The sequence below is a fragment of the Lonchura striata genome, chromosome 3 (genome assembly GCF_046129695.1).
Source record: "Lonchura striata isolate bLonStr1 chromosome 3, bLonStr1.mat, whole genome shotgun sequence".
Taxonomy (NCBI): Eukaryota; Metazoa; Chordata; class Aves; order Passeriformes; family Estrildidae; genus Lonchura; species Lonchura striata.
Window position 1 is genome coordinate 17,680,396 of NC_134605.1, and position 15,131 is coordinate 17,695,526.

At 44.4% G+C, this 15,131-nt stretch overlaps 1 protein-coding gene across 1 annotated transcript in view; it reads right to left on the reverse strand.

Moving 5' to 3' along the window:
* Window positions 1–15,131, reverse strand: part of PARP1 (poly(ADP-ribose) polymerase 1) — a 32,596-nt gene that overhangs the window by 11,565 nt on the left and 5,900 nt on the right. Inside the window, exons 5-13 of the mRNA XM_021536992.2 lie at window positions 9,916–10,012; window positions 8,391–8,507; window positions 6,728–6,904; window positions 6,169–6,310; window positions 4,484–4,624; window positions 3,531–3,773; window positions 2,497–2,565; window positions 1,651–1,783; window positions 297–492 (exon numbers count right to left, since the gene is read on the reverse strand). Of these exons, the coding sequence (XP_021392667.2) occupies window positions 297–492; window positions 1,651–1,783; window positions 2,497–2,565; window positions 3,531–3,773; window positions 4,484–4,624; window positions 6,169–6,310; window positions 6,728–6,904; window positions 8,391–8,507; window positions 9,916–10,012 (1,315 nt within the window). The remainder of the gene's footprint in view (window positions 1–296; window positions 493–1,650; window positions 1,784–2,496; window positions 2,566–3,530; window positions 3,774–4,483; window positions 4,625–6,168; window positions 6,311–6,727; window positions 6,905–8,390; window positions 8,508–9,915; window positions 10,013–15,131) is intronic.

The window sequence follows — 15,131 nt, forward strand, 5'->3', positions numbered from 1 at the left end:
GCTGGATTAAGTGCAAATTAATATCCTTAAAGTTACAGAGTAAACAGGAACAAAGCATTGAAGGGACATCTGATTTGATAACAGAAAACTCTTTAGTTTCCCAACAGGTCTATTTTAATGGATGGCACTCCTTGATCTACAGCTTTCCGCTGTAACAGAGAGAAGATGCAACAGCTGAATTTTAAATTACCCTGGTTTGTTAAGTGCAAGTGATGCAAGAGCAAGCACAGAACAGAACAGTGACATAGGGAATCTCAGCAGTGCTCCACCTGGGACAGGTGGAGTTTCAGGGTTACCTGTCCGTAATCTATTTCCAGTGGGTAGAATTTTTTGGGATATTTAGTGAAGTTCTTAGAATGCCAAGAATTGCCAGTTTTCTCTTCATACAAATTCAGGAAGTGTTCAATGGCATCTTCTTTTGATGGCATTTTCTCCAGCTTGTTACTGCCGATTACAGTGCCCACACGACCCCAGGATCGGAACACCCAGTATCTGGAGAAATGGAATGGGAGAAAAAAGCAGGCATCAGCTACTCCAGTGCTATTTCCATATCATTAATTTTATGGAACACACTCTCCATCAGAGTGTGAAAAGAATTTCTACAATTTTTTCATGGTGGGAAATCAACAGGGGAATCACCCTATGTCCAAGAACAGGTATGAAAAAATTCCAGTGTTTACACACCAGAACCACAGCCCTGAGGATTAAATGGGTGCACAGCAGGAAAAGAGAGGCTAACATCTCTTCAGTGTTCATGTTTTGCAAATACAAATCTTCAGACTATTGGGTCATGTATTTGAAAAACAAAGACAAAGCATCTTTAAGCCTCAGGCCCCAGAGTTCAGTATTATAGAGAAACCAGAAGTAAATCAAATACTTGTTTGTACTGCTGACAGCACCTTGGATGAGCTTCTGTAGTATTTATGGGGATACAATCAATCAACCTTTCCAGTATGTCAGGTATGAAATGCAGGCACTGAAATCCCTCCATGTACTGAATCCCAGACTTGATACAACCTCACAAAAATGAGACAGGAACAAAAGCTTATTAAAAATATGGTAAATTTGGAGCTGAACCACAGTCATTGCTACCCTGGATTTCTGTCACTTATGTGTTTGGCAGGGGAAGTTTTATTTTAAAGAACCTTCTCAATCTCTTTATCTAATCAGCAATGCAACCACTGGACAACTCTCCTGACTATTTTCATGCATTTTGTTATACTTCAGGGCACACAACTCAGGCCAACACTGTGGTAGAACAGCCAGAATGTGGTTTTGTTTCCCAAGGTGACAACTCTGCTATTAGAAGACAAAATTAAGTAGAGAATATGGGGAAAAAAAAAAAACCACCTTAGGTTTTGACAACACCCACAAGGAATGCCTCCATGCAGAGCAGAGATTTTTCCATGGGTGGCTTGTTTGGTAGGTGTGATGGAGTTATTTTAGTTTTGGGTTTGTTTTTTTTTGTTTGTTTGTTTGTTTTGTTTTGTTTTCAATTTGTATTGTAGTGTTTTATTTTCCTCAAGTAACTATACCAATCTGTTATCTCCTCAAAGACATTTTACTCACACTTCGCTTTTGGAGTGTCAGAAATCCAATATTTATTAGAAAAAAGTGAATGGAAGTATTTAAAGGTAAAACTAAACTCACCTGTTCTCTCTGTCATCCTCTAGCAGCTGCAGCTTATAATAGGAATTTGTTCCTTTTACAATATCTACCAGTCCCAGGGTTGCACTGAAAATTTTCCCACCTTTTTCAAAGACATGAGCAGAATCCTCCAAACCTGCAGAGAAGAAAAAATTAGAACACAGAGGAGGAGGTTACTGTTTTAGCTCTCCTTCCTGCATTTGCACTCAACCAAATAGTTTCCTGAAGCAGTGTGATTCAACAAAAATACTGCAAAAACAGTGACCACAAGCTCATTCAAAACTACCTGGAGGATGTTTTCCTTTTAATGAATTGTGAGCATACACCTTTAGATAAACTAGAGTGAATATCAATCCTAACTAGAGGAAAAAAACCTGCAACCTTTGATAGAGGATGATCTAAAACCATGTGAGCAGCTGAAGGAATCCTCAGGAGCAATGCAGCTCTGCAGGTGTCACATTAGTAAATGGACTGAAAACCAAAGGCTGGCCTTGGATGCAGTACAAACTGTCAGAACATCCATGCACCACAAGTTTGGAGAGTAGGTGCTTATGCCAAACCTGTGTCCTTTGCTGGCTGGGCCTTTACTCACTCCACTGACAGGATATCCTAAAGCTGAACAAGGTACACGCCTTAGTTTAACTGGCCCTTCTGAAGAGAGCTGCACTAGAAAATCCTGGAATATTCAGCCTTGGATGGCAATCAATATGCTTCCTTTGCCATGTTAAAGGTTTAAAAATTCATGCTCCTTTATGGAACCCTCATCCTTTCACAGAAAAACACTTTTGCAAACCATCACACATTCTGAAGACTGTGGGTGGTGCAGGCAGAGGCACTGTTATCACTCACCAGAATCAGGGTCTACTGCTGCTCCACCCTTCACTGTTAACTTCATTTTCTTTTCAGACTTGCTAGGTCCTGCAGTGAAAGACAGTTAATTTTTTTTTTAGGTGAGCAACACAGTCTGACTTGAATCAACATTAAAATTCTTAATTTGCATAATTATCACCCTAAGGTGAAGCAGGTTCCTGGTATATGAGCACACTGGCTTCAGTGGCTTTTTTTTAACCTAGCTCTAGCAGCCAAATCACAACCCCCAACCCACCAACTAAATGAGAAATTACATTTCCCCAGATTCTATCTATCTATCTACTTCTTTTCTCCTGGCCCCAAGGGTGGACAATGTCATTTTTTCACCTGCACTGCAGATAAGCACAACCACAGATGTGAAAATGGGATTTAAAAACCTCACAAGGCATGGGGAGTGTTAGGATTTCCAGGGGATGCTACTGTGGTGAGACAGTCTGGCAATAACACACCCAACTGTATGACAGAAACCTCCACTTGGAGGACACAGAGAACAGGTTCTGAAGAGAAGTGAGCAAATGTGATGGTTTTGTTCACCATCCAGGGTTAATAATGCAAGCTCTCTATGGCATTGGTGAGCAATGCCATCAATATTTTCACACTAATACAAAAATATTATGTTCTAAATCAAGTAGCACAGAGACTCAGTGCTCTGGACTTCAGTATTTTCTCACTTGCCAACATTCCCTGAGTAGTGTCTGTCATTCTGATATCCCAGGACCTCCTTGGAGCTGCAACACTAACCCAAACTGACAGTGAAGCTGATATTTTATGAGGAAGAGACTGGACTGATGGCAGGGAGCCTGGGCAGACTGAAGTAGGGGAAACAAGAGCCAGCTCAGACAGTTTCATGTTTACTTAAAGCTAGTTTTACCCTAAGGTCCATTATATAAACTCATAATGAGAAAAAAAGGCAGAAAATTCAAGGAAAGGGTAAGAACAGACCATACCCAGGTTTGCTTTGTGCATGCACAGTACTGAACAGGCTGTGGAGAAACAACAGCTTTGCTCCTCACCTTGTTCTTCTTTGACCTTCCCAGCACTCTTTGTACTTGGGGGCTTGCTGCTCTTCCCATCTACAGCCATTTCCTCGTGCTCCATTTTCACCTCTGCACCCCAAGGTGAAAGGGCATGGAGAGACACAAGCTCCTGGAAGTCCTTGCTGGAAGACTTCACATCCTGAAGAAATGCCTCTGAGACCACACGGACTTTGGCCTCCTTCACTTCTTCCATCTTCTTGCTCATTTTCTCCACATCCTCTGCAGACACAGGACAGGAAGGGGAGAAAAAAATACATCCGTGAGGTTTTAGACCTCAGCCTCTCCCTCTGGCCATGATTCAGGGCTCTGTAACACTTTGTGAAAACACAGTAACACTGTATTTTGATTTCATGGTGTTCTTTGGAGAGCCAAGTTCCTCCTTCGTTCAAAGATACAGCTTGGGCTAGATGAGGAACATTCCTTTTCTACCTGGCTGGTCCAAATCTCCCTTTCCCAAATCTCGGCTGAACTTTCTGATGGATGGGAGCAGATCTCCCACCTCATCAGCCAGTTTGAACAGCTCCAACACAGAGCAAGAACAGACTCTAAGCTGTCAGCAGAGCAAGCAAGTGCCCTCAAGCATCCATAGTCAGCTCTGGGGATTCTCCAAGGCAAGCATGGAGACAGCTCTCAGCACCCCTCATCCCAACAAATGTGCTTTGCACACCACCATGGTCTGCACACAAACCCCAGCTGCCACTGACCCACAAGAGCCTTAAGGTAAAGCCTGCCAGGTTAACTTGCTGGGTAAGCAAAACTCAAGCAGCACACCATCTGTCTACTTTTCCAAGCACACTCAGGCCATGTGTACACACAAAACATTCCCCCTAATGCAAACACTGATCCCCAGACAGCTCTGAGGACGAGTGTCCTCTGGAATCTGCTCAGCTGTTACCACTGCCACCAGTAACCACAGCATGGCTGCTCACTCTGGGTGCTGATGCACAGGGTTGCCTTGTTAGCTGTTGTGGTCATCTTTCCTCCCAGGTCCTCCACGATGCTTTTCACTTCCTCCTTGTTCTTTGACAGCTTCCCAACAACCAAGATCTTCATGTTGGTCAGTGGTTTGTCTAAAGGTTTGGAAATGACACATCAGCCACAGGCACAGAGTCCCTGGACAAACAGCAAGCACAAAGTGACAGCACCCCCACCTCGCTGTACAATCAGCTCAGCTGTCAGGGAGATGAGGGGCCAAGCAGGCCTGACCTGTGCTAAGCAAGCAGGAGGGAGTTCCCCTTCCCAGAGGAAAGGCAACAAAGCTCAGCAGCTGCCAACCAACAGAAGGGATGGAAGGCAGGGAAATGGTATGTAGGCATTATTTCCCCTTTGCTTGGTTTGTTTTGTTAACTAAAACGAATCAGTCTTCTTTCAGCACTGCTACTAGAGACTGTGCTCTGCTTCCCTTTTCTTTTTATGCCTGGATAGCATGGGAGAAATTCACTGTCACATGAAAGCTCCTGCCTTTTCAAAAGGCAATCTTTTTTTGAGGGGCTGCAGAGAGAATTATCTCTCAAGCAACACTCTTCCAGTCTTGACCTTATAGACAGTACAAGGCTCTACCATGCAAACCCCATAAGAAGTCAGGAGCAAACTGGTAACCATCCGAGGCTCCATGATATTGCAATTCAGGCTGGTCCAGGATATGGCAAGTGCCTAAGGGCATATTTGCACTGCTATAATATAAATGCTATCAACTCTAATTGACCAGCTGAGGGTTGTGCTTCCTCTTCTCCCTTCAACACAGATTAGTTTGGTTGCTAGCAAACAAAGCAACCTGGCTTTAAATCTGGTCAACAGTTTGAGTTTACTTTCAGGGGACACTGGGGCTGGAATCAATTTGCTAATCAGAAATAAGACCTGGCTTACTTTGTCTTCATTGCTAAAATAACATGATCTGGCTGAAGTTAACTGCAGAATTACTCCCACCTTTTTAACCAAGTAACAATAATGCCCTGCACCCAAAATTATGGCCAGAACTAGAAAGGCTGAATAAATAAAAAGTCAACATAGTTCTTAACAGACAGGCTTTACCACCAAAGCATGCATCTCATTCCAGCAACCTACAGGGAGTTTCTTAAGCCCAAACTTTTGCTAGGTGGAGACAACACATGTATTTTGCATAAGGAGAGTCAGTGATCAGTAAGGCCAGATCTCAGTAGGTGATTTAGAAACAAAACAAACCCCCGAAAACCCCTCTTGCCCTCAAAACCTAAATTCACATGGAATATCTGGCCTTATGGACATCCCTGGATGGTCCTCAAGAAACCAAGTGAGGCAGCATTTTGAAGCAGGCCTCCCCTGAGACATAATTTGCAACATCAGCCTTTACATTTCTGATTCACTACATACACATCATTTCCTCACAATCAAGAAACACTAAAAATGATCTGTGGGTTAACAACAGAACCTTAAGCTCATGACCCCAGAAAACTCAGGGCCTACGTGTGCTGGGAAGATAAAGCACATGAAGCACTTTTTAAAATCAGGTGAGCTCTGCCTGCTCAAGAGCAGGAGACCAGTGGGGACTGTTCATGGTGGCAGGTTTGTCTGGGTGGGAATGCCAGCCTGAACATCATCCTGAACTCCCCCAATGCATGCCCAGCCAGACACTTACCTCTGGGTGCAGACACAGTCTCTGACAAAGGGGCAGATGCAGAGGGAGGAGGTGCCGAGTTCACAGTTGCAGCATCTGGAGGGAACACCCTGTCCTGCTTCTTACATTTAAATTTCTTCAGGTAAGGAATTTCCCAGAACTCCTGTGGGATGGAAGCATAAACAATTTAAAACCAACAAATATTATTACAAGATTTAAAGGATAAATTGAATGCTAGCCAGATGTTGGAATTTATTGCACATCTTGGAAATTATTTTGATTCATGCTAAGGTGGACAAAAACCCCACTTTACTGACTGAAAAAACAAAGCTGGAAGAGGGTAAATGATGAGCTTCAAATCAAATCACCGCTTTCAATTTAATGTTACTGGAAAAAATATGATTTATTTATGCATTAGCTGCCTGCTCCTGGAGGGATGTGGCTGTGACAGGACTTGCCCGCCATCACAGCTGCTCAGTGCTGCAGCACACTCTGCTCTCTGGCATCCTGCACTGACTGCTGCTTATTTGATCAGCTCAGAAATGTGCTTCAGAACATCAAATATGCAGTAAACACTCACCTTTGGGATTACCCAGTCTTTCCTGTTGGGAGTCTGTGTTTTAGCCACGCACTTGGTCCAGGCAGTGATATCCCCTGAACAGTAATAAGCGTCACTCTTGAACACAAACTGCCCCTTGCACTCCTCACAGGGCAGCAGAGCTCCAAAGGCCATCCCATCTGCTACTCGGTCCAAGATCTAAAGCAACAAAGAACACAGAGCAGGTCATGGCAGGAGGAGGCTGGAAGCACACACAGTGTTACCCTGGGCTGCACAAGAACACAACTGCCAGGCTGCTGGCACAGACATTTCCAGCATGTCACATGCACTCTGAACATAAACCAAGCATCTCAGCTGCACTGATGGATATATGATGCCTCAGAGGCATGGCACAAGGTTCCTCCTGCTCACAACCCCTGGCTCAGTCTCTCCTCTCCAGGAAGAGGGAGGTGATTCTCTCCCTCTGCTCTGCTCTCATGAGACACCACCCGGAGAGCTGCATTCAGATCTGGGGCTCCCACCAGAGCAAGGACATGGACCTGCAGAAGTGAGGCCAAAGGAGGGCCACAAAAATAACCAGAGGGTTTGAGCATCTCTCCTGTGACAACAAGCTGAGACACAGGATTGTGCAGCCTGGAGAAAAGGTCTCCAGGTCTTCTTGTAAGACCTTCCAGAAGCTAAACAGGGTCTACAAGAGAGCAGTGAGGTACTTTACAAGGCCATATAGTGCTAGAACAATGGCTTTAAACTGAAAGAGGGTAAGTTTAGATTAGATATTAGGAATAAATTCTTCAGTCTGAGGGTGGTGAAGCACTGGAACAGGTTACCCAGAGGAGCTGTGGATTCTCCATCCTTAGAAGTGTTCAAGACTGGGTTTGATGGGGCTTTGAGCAGCCTGACCTAGGTGGGTGGCTTCCCTCCCCATGGCAGGGGGTTGGAAAGAGATGATCTTTACAATCCATTCCAATCCAACCCATTCTATAATCCTGTGGTTCAGGAGAACACAGCACCTGACCAGGCTTGCTGTGCCAGAACAGCCAGGGAGAAGACGAGCTACTGCATCTAAGCACATGAGTAAGGTGGGAAAGTAGGCTCAGACAAGTCCAGGTTTTCCTGCCTAAGAGTATTCCAAAGAGTATTACATGACCATTTTGAGTCTAGACACTTCCCACATGCCAGCCCACACTCTTTTTTACTAAGAATCTTGATAAATACAAATACTTAAAGCACTATGTGGCTCTGAAAGAGAGCAGACTTTCACATATCACATAGACCAAAATGGAATTTTTAAAGAAACTGGGAAAGAACTTGTACAATTTTTGATTAATTTTGCATGACTTAACAGTTGAGGGAGGCAATGTGAAATGCCTTAACTAACCTGCTCATGAAGAGCCAGCACCAAAAAAAAATACAGACCACTTAGAGCACAGCAGTAAAGGCACTACACCAGAACAAAGATGCTGAATTCAGCATCACTCACCACCACACCACCCTTCACAAGCAAGTGTAACAGCAATATCAGAGTCCTGGGACAGCAAGACTGGGCTTTGCACCAAATTTCTTTATTGAATGTTACGTTAGGAATGTTCTTCAGACTTGTGGACCTTGCAGCAGTATTGGCTCAGGCCAGCTTCAACAATTCCAAGACCCCGCACACACGCAGAGCAACTGCAACCAAACTCACAGCATTCTCCCCTGAGGGGACCTCCTGCTTGTTGGCAATCAGCAGCTCTTTCAGGTCATTGGTGGAGCAGACCTTCCTCAGCTCATCCTTGATGCCCCAGATCAGCTCTGTCTGCTCCTGTTGACAAAACCCAGCAGCTTAGAAAGCAATTGATTGCAAGTAGCAAAGAACACTCCTCAAACTGCAGTACGTGCACAAGGTTTTAACAGGTCCATGTTATCTTAAACAGATTTTGAGATTAAGAGCTTCTGGAACCAGTAACTTTACCTAAAGGGAGAGTCACACCTTCTACCAAACACCTAGAAGAGACCCTTAAAGTCATATCCTTCAAATGTCAGTGCCCTTACTTAGAAACATCTCAACATTCTTTGCAAATTTCACCTACCTGACACAGAATAGTGGGGATGTAGCTGCATTTGAGCCTTCCATTAAAAAAAAAAAATCAGAAATGACTGCCACTGTTCTTTTTTTAAGCTAACTAAGCATTAGAGGAATTTCTACCAGATAAGACACCTGCAGCAGTGTGGAGAAATATGCATATTCTTTTGGGCTTTTCTACAGAACTTGAAAGGGTTGGGAAGCAAAGAAGCATCCCAAAATATCTCAAATAGTTTCTGGATGTTATCCACTGGCTACAGTGAAAAGTGTAATCTGCCCTGGAAGAAGTGGTTTACTGGGTTAAGTGAAATAATTTTCAGTGTTGATGATCATGCTTAATGAAATGCTGTTAAAAAAGTAAACTCAAAATTAACCCTAATCAACAAAGTGTCTCCATTTGTCCTAAACAGCTGCACTGCAGCAGCAAAACCTGAAACATTTATTTTTGGAAAATTATCGTGTTGCCACACAACAAAAAAAAAAACTTTGTTTGTACAAAGCCAGAGCCAGCGTTTTTCTATAGCTCCATTAATACCTCAGTTGCAGCAAAAACAGCTTGTTAGTTTTTTTCCTTGGGAACTTTTAATAAATAAAAAAAATCCTGAAGCTCTACTGGGGTTCTTCCCACAATATTCTAGAAAGTGACAGGTAGAAAGCTGTGATCTATCACTATCTGTACCCACAAACTGAACACATCTCCTCAGAGGGTGAAAAAGATTTGTTTTTTTATTAATCTAGTTGCACACTTTATCTCTGTTTAAGTTTTACAATGAGCTATTTATTGTTTTCCAAGCTCTTCTGCAACAGTGCTTGGGCTCCAAGCTCCAGCCACAACAGCCAGATGATACAGGAAGGAGCACAGAACCAGCCTCTCAGAAAAAAGGCATTTAACCTAATCTCTTTAAATCCAATAAGCCCAAGTCCTAGAGAACATCCTTCCTGTCTTTCGAGAGAAAGGCAGGATGAATTGCCTTCAGCAAAGCCTCAGTGACAGGGCACCTCCTGTGCCAGGACACCAGGACTGTCTGTGCTGCTACTGCTGTCTCTGGGCACAAGGTACTGCCTTCTCTGGAGGCTCTTCAGTCACTGCCTGACACTGCACTCTTCCAACAAAACAGTGCTTAGGTTGTGAGCAGCTAAAACTCACCTTCAGCTGTTTCTGCTGCTTTGTTTCTTTCTCTTTTTCTTTTTTCTGCTTCTTTTTTGCAGTCACATTTCCATCTACCTCTTCTCCTTTTCTCTTTCTAATAGAGAAAAACAAAAGAAAACCACAATACATGACACAAAGTTGTTGAAATGGCTGTCCAGCAGTTACAGAGCTCAGATTACTGATTGCCAGTATCTGCAGAGGCTTGAATATCCTCGATTTTGGCAGGCAAATCCATTTTTCAAATTCTTCAGTGCTGCTTTATAGACCTGAACTTGGCTCTGCAATGTGGGCTGCCTCAATCAGGTCAGGTATACTTAAGATGTTTTCCACGGGGTAGCCATGTGGTGTGGGAGAATAGCATGTGAAAGACTGCAGCATTCTCAGGCATATTCATCTACATTCATCTCATCTATTCATCTGTACAGCAAAAGCATACCTAAGGATCACCAAACAGCTCTCCAAATCTGGAGAGGTATAGCAATGTAGGTTAAAAGACCACAGTGTCTTTCAGCTGAATCAACAGCTTGATCAGCTCAGAAAGTCCATACTGAAATAAAGGAGAGCAAACATGATAACTAATGAATTAACACACTGGGAAACTAGGTATTTCCTACCTAGTTCCTCTTCAGACTGGAATTAAGTCAGGCCTCTGAAACCAAACAGGTGCAAGTTTCTGGAAAATTTCAGTGCAAGCATTGTTGCACAAGTTTCAGGTGCAAGCATTGGAAAATGCTTCCAGGCTCACAGTGGTTTTGTGACATGCTGTTGGGAGTTGCATGTGTGGAAATTTATTGCTATTTGCTAGGCCTTAGAGCTGAAGGGAGAAGTTACAAGAAACACTGCTCAAGAAAGACTAGAAAAAGAAAGCCAAATGATAACTGGGGGGTTTTGATAGACTTCAGTGACATGGGACCTCAGAAGAATATCATTTATGTTTCCAGAGTCATGACATCCCCTTCATCTGCTTGGAGTGTGTGTTCTCCTTGTGAGGATGCCAAGAGAAATTCTATCCCAGCTGAGACAGGATGGCCCTGCAACTTGAGGCAGAGCATGAACACAGCTTGGATCACACACTCCATTTTGACAGATATGTTTTCTGTTATGAAACATCAGCCAGTTTTCTTTTTAAGAAAGCCTTTCTCAACTTTGTAAGCTGTGGCTGACGGTTAAGTCATGGAAGTTGACATTTCTGATTGCTTCCTACTTACAGTTTTAAACACTTCTCTTTCTAGGACTTTGCTCCCATTAAGACTAACTCTGCATGATAGCTATAAAGCTGCTTCAGGAGGATGTCAGGAGGTACTCTCCTCCCAGAGACTCCTGCATGAGACCTATACCTTCTAGTAACTCTCCTGGCCCTAAAACTGGGCTGTGCTCACTTTATTTGCAGTGGCTACAACAGCCCACCATTAACACCTCTGACCAAACCATAGTTCAGAGCACTTTGAGGGACTGGTTTGGCAGAAGATCTCATCTTCAAGCTGTGTCCCTGCCAGGTGCCATCAGTGAGCAGGGGCTGTGCTGTACATCTCCCTGCCTCGTGGTGGGGGAAACAGACACACTGTCCTGCCAGCAACTGCTTGAGAAAATCTTCACCCTGTGCTCCAAATCAGGCAAGCGGCAACCAGTATGGCAGGACTGGCTCCAGCACACACACAGCAGTGCCTCCAAAAGTCCCCAGGCCAAGCAAGTGCTCTCTCCTCCTTGGCTGCAGCCCCTGCTGGGAGCAATCCACTGAGCCCTATCAAGAGGACAATGACTTCCCTAAGTTTTAAAAGAGTCAGGGGTACACAACAGAATCTGTGAAAAATTTACCAGCCTGAGTGCAAAGCGTTCTCCTGCATCTTCCAAACCAGGGATAAATGATGTCAGTGCTTAGGAGGGGTGCCCAGCCCTTTGTATCTGCAGTGCCTGCTGACAGTCAGGCTGCTCCAGCAAGCCAGCACTAACTCCCACGATGTAACTTGTCTCCTAAGGGAGCAAATCCAGCACAGCAGCCGCTGGAAGGCGATCACTCTGCCGAGAGACCCTGTGACCCAGGGAATGTGTCCAAATTCCAGCAGCGACTCACACTTTTGGCAGCTTCTCCTCACAGTCAAGGGGACAGCAGTTGCTGTACAGATTGATTACTGTACCTGCTCCAGCCACTGGAACAAACCATGGAGTGGGAGGGATCATCCCAACTCCAGGGAGGCATAAAACTATTGGTCACCACCTTCTCTTTCATGCCCAAGGCTAAAGCAAACACCAATCATTTTATATAGCCTGGAGAAGGGAATGGCAAACCTGACTTCATCTTGCAGCTTCCTAAAGCAGCACATTTTAGAACAATCTGTAAACTACACTCTCACTAACACAAATTAAGAACACACACACAAGGATCTTCCATCCTTGGACCACAAAACCATGTGTTGCCCACAGCAATGGGGTGCTACTGAGCACATCCTTTCTCCTCCTGGGGAGGGGACAGCCTTCCACCTCCAACAGGTACAGCCCAATAGCTTCCCTGGAAGGACTGGAATACTGGAAGTTATTTCCTAGGCAATGCAAACTACTTCTCATCTTCATGGAGGCCACAAAAGATTTATTCCAGCTTCAGAGGAGATGAAGAGGGAAATGAACTGTCCCACTGCGGTCTGGCCCTTCCTGACCATCTACTCAATTTTTCACATTCGCCTCTTCCCCTCCCTACAATGAAAAGGTGAAAGGACAGTCACAACAACCCTGGATAAAACAAGTAGCCCATGCAGGGAGGAACAAAAACTCCTTTTTTCACCTCCTCCCTGAAAAGCACTGCCAGACTGTCAGTGACCTGAGCACTTAGAATTTGCCTCAGGTCACCTCTGCAGCTAATCCAGTGCTGCATGACATCTCCAGAGTGACACTTTACTCCTGGCCTGGGCAGCAATTGCATGTAAACAAGTGAGCCAGAAAATACAGGAAGTATTACAGCTCAGAGCAGGAGGACAAAACACACACTACCAAAGAAATACTGTTAAAAGGAGCTCACAAGCTGCTACTGTATTTCCTACACTAGCACACAGGCATTCTTTCCACAGAGAAGCTGCAGGCAAGGACACAAGATCCTCCTTTCCCAGGTCTGCAAAGTGCTAATGCTTAGGCAGGACAGCGCATAGCCCAAGGGAGGGTTGCATGTTTCACCCAGAACTGGCTGGAAGAGCCAGAAGAAAAGAGGCAGGATTCTTGCAGTAATCTTCCCATATCTGGTCTTCACAAGGAAGGGATTTTCTAACTTATTCTTGGTAGCCCTGCTCAACACCTCACCTCTCCCATCCAAAAAAGGCACGTCTCAATGACACTTTTGCACAAAGGGCTGACAGGGCAGTCCCCAGGTCTGAGATTGTCCTGGACATGCAGTAGCAGCACCTGAGTTTGGATAGGTCACATCTGAATTGCACAGACTTCTTAGTCAGGATACAATTTCAATGCAGCATATTTAGAAATACCTTTAAAGATAATTTTGAGAATCTCACTTGCAACAGACACTTTAATATAATTTCTGCAAAAGGCTGTAATTTCTGTTGTTAATTTCTGTTATCTGATCGAGTGCACAAGGTGAATTATCCGAGGTAACTGCATCTCATCCAGGTTTCTGGAATGTTCTTCCTCTGGCTTCTCCATAACTCCTGTGCTATCTTGGCAGCAAAACCAGCAGATAGCCAGCACACCACACTCCTCCACTCAGGCTGTTTATTTACACTCTCACCCATTCCATTTGTTTGACAGGCAACGATTGTTCCAACTGACCCTTAACCACCCTTGGCTCAAGCACAGCCCAAAGAGCAGAAGGTAGTGGAGCATAAGAGCCAGCCAGCAACTTCACAGCTGAGGAGCTTGTTCAGGAAGTGCTTAGAAAGCAGGAAAGATGAGACATCCTGCTGCTTTTCTGGCGTGAGGTCCTGGTTCACATTACCCTACATCACCAGTGCAAGCTTTTTTCCACTGCAATTCTAGGCCTTTATTTACGCAGTGACTTGGCAAACTACTTTGTGGCCTTTCTTTACAAAGCCTTCATATTTTGCATAGCATCCAAGAAGTGGCCCAGAAAAGCAGAGCCAGGGCAGACAAGAGAAGCACTTACACAGTCAAATCTCTAGAGCTTTGCTGAGGACATGGGAGAAAACTACAAATAACCCCATTAAACTCACTGTTCTGGGACAAAGCAGAACTCACATCTCAGCACAAAAAGCAAAGGATTCCTTGAAAACCTCTAAGTGCATTAAAATACTGCACTTCTGCTTCCACTAAGCAATGCACACAGAGGTAAAATCCCTGCATGGAAAGACAGAAGGCTGCCCAACAGAGGCACACATCTCCTCTTGGTCTCTGCCAGTTCAGCTGAGTGAGAACAGAACATGACAGGGCTCTGGCCAAAGCCTCCATCCTGGGGTGCTGCAGGACTCTCCCCACAGCACCCACATCACTGCCAAATGCTTCTGGAGCAGTGGCTTGCCAAGGAACTGCACACCATACACAACAGCTGCACACCTGAAGGACCAATACTGACAAAGACTGCACAGCTGTGACATGGCCATAGCTTCTCAAAACAGACATCAGCCTGACTGGACATTTTCATGGTGAATCTTTGCAAAAGCAAAGTTCAATTCAGTCTGAAACGTACACAGAGAAGTCCAATGTTTTCCAATGACAAGATCTTCCTTATTTGTAGGATCCAGAAATACCTGATTTTCCTTCCTTCAAGGGGACAATACAACACTGGTTTGTGTTATGAAGCATGACTCCAGGCAAAGTCATTTCAAGAAGAAGTAACAAAAGCCTTCATAAAAAAAGAAAGATTCACAAAGCTAGCAAGTCACCCGGAAACACTTCTCTGTCAGTACAAGTTCTGTCAAGAGCCTCCACTAAGAATCGCAATGCAAGGCAATGAAATTTCAGACATACTATAAAAGATTCAGCAAACAAAAGCATCCAAGTGTAAGCACAACATGGCCAATAAACACCATTATCAGATTCAGTGCCTGTCACAGTTCAGCAGCTCATAGATAAAAGATGTCAAATCAATTCTGTAACAAGTGGTTTGAGCAGAGAAACCAGTGCTGATAACAGTATCACACAAGGAGACGCAGGGCCTAGTATCCATTTGTACTACACAAGCATTATTTATGGCTGAAAGCCCTGAATCAGCCCTCCAAGTCACAGCTGCAGGTCTCTGCATTTCCTCAAGGCAGTCA